Below are 3,534 nucleotides of genomic sequence, written 5' to 3' on the forward strand. Positions count from 1 at the left end.
TGCATGCAGCTTGAATCGTTTAATGTCTTTCAGGTTTTTAATAGTCAGATTAGGTTTAAATATAGAATCATGGGATACACCATTTGATTTGATTTGGTAGTAACATACAAAGGCAATTACAACTACCCACACCCTTTTAAGCTGACACCACTCAGGTGACATGGGTTGCAGAAAACAGAGCAAAATGAGGGAACATATTTGAACGTTGAAGTATTTCAAAGGGTAAAATAGAGTTTTTTAAAAATACAAATAGGTCACAGGTTAACAGTTTTTAAGTCCATTGAGGTCAGCGTATGATATATTTAAGTCCATATTGAGGTCAGCGTATGATATATTTAAGTCCATTTGAAAAATAGGGTATGTTTAAGTCAATTTCTAATACTTCAAGATATCTTTAATTCTTTTGCCGTTTGACCCCACCCCACTATAAAATATTCTTGGCTACGCTGAAGTGTAAAGTTAAAGTTGAGCGATAAGTATTAATCTATTAATCTGTATGAATATTTTTTTTTTTGTCATATCATTTGAAGGGGCTACACAAGAGAGGTAACCCATCCCCCAACCCCATAACCCTCCAATCCAGGTGCAGGCAGGATTGGATCCTAAGTCACTGGTACGATTAGGAAGAGACCTTATCAACCAGTTGGATGGCACCTTGCATTAATCTGTATGAATATTTCAATATTTTCATTCAGGGACAAGTGTGGTTTTGTTATTGTGTTAATCTATACTACTAATAAAAGAGTGAATAGCCCCATTTTTGGATTTTTCATTAAACATTTTTACTCTTTATTTAAGCAACACATGACACAAAAAATGACATACATGTCATTTATTCTTACTCCAAAAACTGTTCACTCATAATAACCGTTTAAAAACTATCCACCTATAACAATTAAGAAAATGCCCAATTATAATTGTTCAAAAACTACTCATGAATTGTAAATAGTTTTGTCTTACAAATAGTATTTCATATTTACTAAGATAGTAACAACAAATTAAAATGACATCTGTCATTTAAATATTATCTCACACGTATTATTGACAAGGCAGTTCTTATATAAGGGTTCAATTATGATGTTGGAAACATATGATATCAAGAAAACTTATAACCAATCAATAGGCTCAGGCGGGTTTTATCAAAATTCAGGGGGTTTTGATCGGTCAAAATCTTTCCCGTATCATGTCTTTATGACATCATAGGTTTTCCCTTTTACACTTAATCGAAATCATTTCATTGTTCCGTGGTAAGATCAACATAAATCCCCCTGTAATGTGATATATATTTAAAAAAAGAAATCATTTGATTGTTCCAGTTTATTACCTTTGACCTAACTATCGTTTAGAGTTTAAATCAAGAACAGATTTTTAACCACAAAAGTTGCAGATTTTTTTTAACAAAAAGAGGGGTGGGACCGGACAATCCAATGGGTCAAGAATGGTGGCTGGTCTTAAGGTCAATAAAACAAAACCAAAGGAAAGGGAAAGAAAGTCATGACATCCCTTTTGGATTCATACGAAGAGAATACAAATTTGTCACACAAAGCATGGACCATCACTCCAAGAATCACTCGCTCACAAAGCTTCCAACTCCTTAGATTTGCTAACAATGGCGGATGAAGTGATTCTGTTGGATTTCTGGCCAAGCCCTTTTGGGATGAGGGCGAGAATTGCTTTGGCCGAGAAAGGGATCAAATATGAGTATAGGGATGAGGACCTAGAAAACAAGAGTCGTTTCCTGCTGCAGGTGAATCCTGTTCACAAGAAGATCCCTGTTTTGATTCACAGTGGGAAACCCATCTGCGAATCGCTCATTATTGTTCAGTACATCGATGAGGTCTGGAAGGATAAATGCCTATTAATGCCCTCCGATCCATACAAGCGTGCCCAAGCCAGGTTCTGGGCTGATTTTGTCGACAATGAGGTGGGTCTTCTTTACTTTTTTTCTTTCTACATATCCTCTCCTTTTATGTTGTTGGTTTGTTTATTTATTAGGATTTTGTTTCTGAAGCAAACTTCCTGAGCATGAAATAACCTAAAAGAAATGAGATGTGTAAAGCTCTCATTGTATAGGGTGTGGCAACCCATCCATTCAAGATGCCTTTTGAATAGGTCAACTTAAAAAGGATTGGATTAGGTTGGGCCATTGGTACCCATTTGAGTGCACTTCAACCCATATCCATTAATTCTAAGTTTCCAACTCAATCCATTCATTTGCCACCCCTAATTTCACCCACCAAAAGAGAAGACTATGAAGTCAAGTAGGTTTTAATTTGATATCTTCTTTTGCATTTATTTCTCTAGTATTATGTTCTTCAGAGCTTGAAACAATGGGTATTTCATTTGGTAAATTTCTTAGTTATCAATATTTTATTTTTGCTATTATATTCTTAGCTAAACATCATGAAATTTAGCTGGTTTCTTCCTTTGTTCTCCATTCTCAGATGAATAATATTCTAAAAATCTCTTCTCATTTGGGTTCCATCTATCCCTTTAATTATGTTTCAATTAAACTTGCTAGAATTTTGTGCTTGTGTCTTAACCAATTCATATTTATATACATTTTTCCTTGTTTCTTCCACGTAGCTTTATCATTGTGGAAGGAGGGTTTGGTTTTCCAAAGCAGAAGACAAAGAGAGAGCATGTAAAGAGTTAATAGAGTCCTTAAAGCTGTTGGAAGGGGAGCTTGGAAACAAGCCTTACTTTGGGGGCGAGACTCTGGGCTTCATAGACGTGGCCCTTATCCCCTTCAACAGCTGGTTCTGCTCCTATGAGACATGTGAGAACTTCAGTATTGAACCTCACTGCCCAAAGATTGTGGCTTGGGCGAAGCGGTGCATGGAGAAGGAGAGTGTGTCCAAGTCTTTCCCTGACCACCAAACGGTCTGTGACCTTGCTTTGCAATGGAAGAAGAAGCTCGGATTTGAGTAAACATGTGATGAGCATCACTCAGTCCGGCCTTGTAAGGAAGTCAAACAAAGCATTGATGAGCATTAGGAGAATTGTTGAGCAATCTATATTGTTATGATCTACTAGTTTAATTGGTTGTTGAAAGATTCTAGCTAGTGATGATTTTTCTATAAATCTTTATGTACCAATAAATTAAAAATTAATAGAATCTTGAATAACCAAGATCATCCCTGGTGTACAAAACCCTATTTTCAAACCTGAAATTAGAAAACATACTTGTGATGAAATTTGATCTACATTGGTGTAATTCTTTAATGCAACTTTGATTCAAATCTGTAGCTAGCCTCACAAATGTTTTTCCTCCAAGAATGATTCCACACGAAGCAGCAACATACAAAGTTCCAAAAACCAAAATACTTCTTTAGATTCGATCCAAGATGGAAAGGGAAAGAGAAAAGGTGTGGGTGGCTCCAAGAATATGTAGCAAATTGTAATTAGGGTTAGGATCAAGGTTCAAAGTATCAACATGTATCGGCCGATACGTATCATTCCGGGACCCCTCCGATACCCTCCTACAGTGGGTGTTTTGTGGTCTGGCTGGTTCAGGGGGTGGAGGAGTCCTAA

General features: G+C 36.5%; 1 protein-coding gene across 1 annotated transcript; it reads left to right on the forward strand.

Moving 5' to 3' along the window:
* The first annotated feature begins 1,371 nt into the window (after positions 1-1,371).
* On the forward strand, positions 1,372-3,197 carry LOC148866120 (putative glutathione S-transferase parA). The gene is made up of 2 exons (XM_088975388.1): positions 1,372-1,924; positions 2,587-3,197. The coding sequence occupies exons 1-2, from the start codon at positions 1,610-1,612 to the stop codon at positions 2,929-2,931; spliced, it is 660 nt and encodes a 219-aa protein (XP_088831514.1). The 5' UTR covers positions 1,372-1,609; the 3' UTR covers positions 2,932-3,197.
* Positions 3,198-3,534: the final 337 nt, after the last annotated feature.

The sequence above is a fragment of the Nelumbo lutea genome, chromosome 3 (assembly GCF_056320005.1).
Source record: "Nelumbo lutea isolate HS-2025 chromosome 3, American lotus-T2T, whole genome shotgun sequence".
Classification (NCBI taxonomy): domain Eukaryota; kingdom Viridiplantae; phylum Streptophyta; class Magnoliopsida; order Proteales; family Nelumbonaceae; genus Nelumbo; species Nelumbo lutea.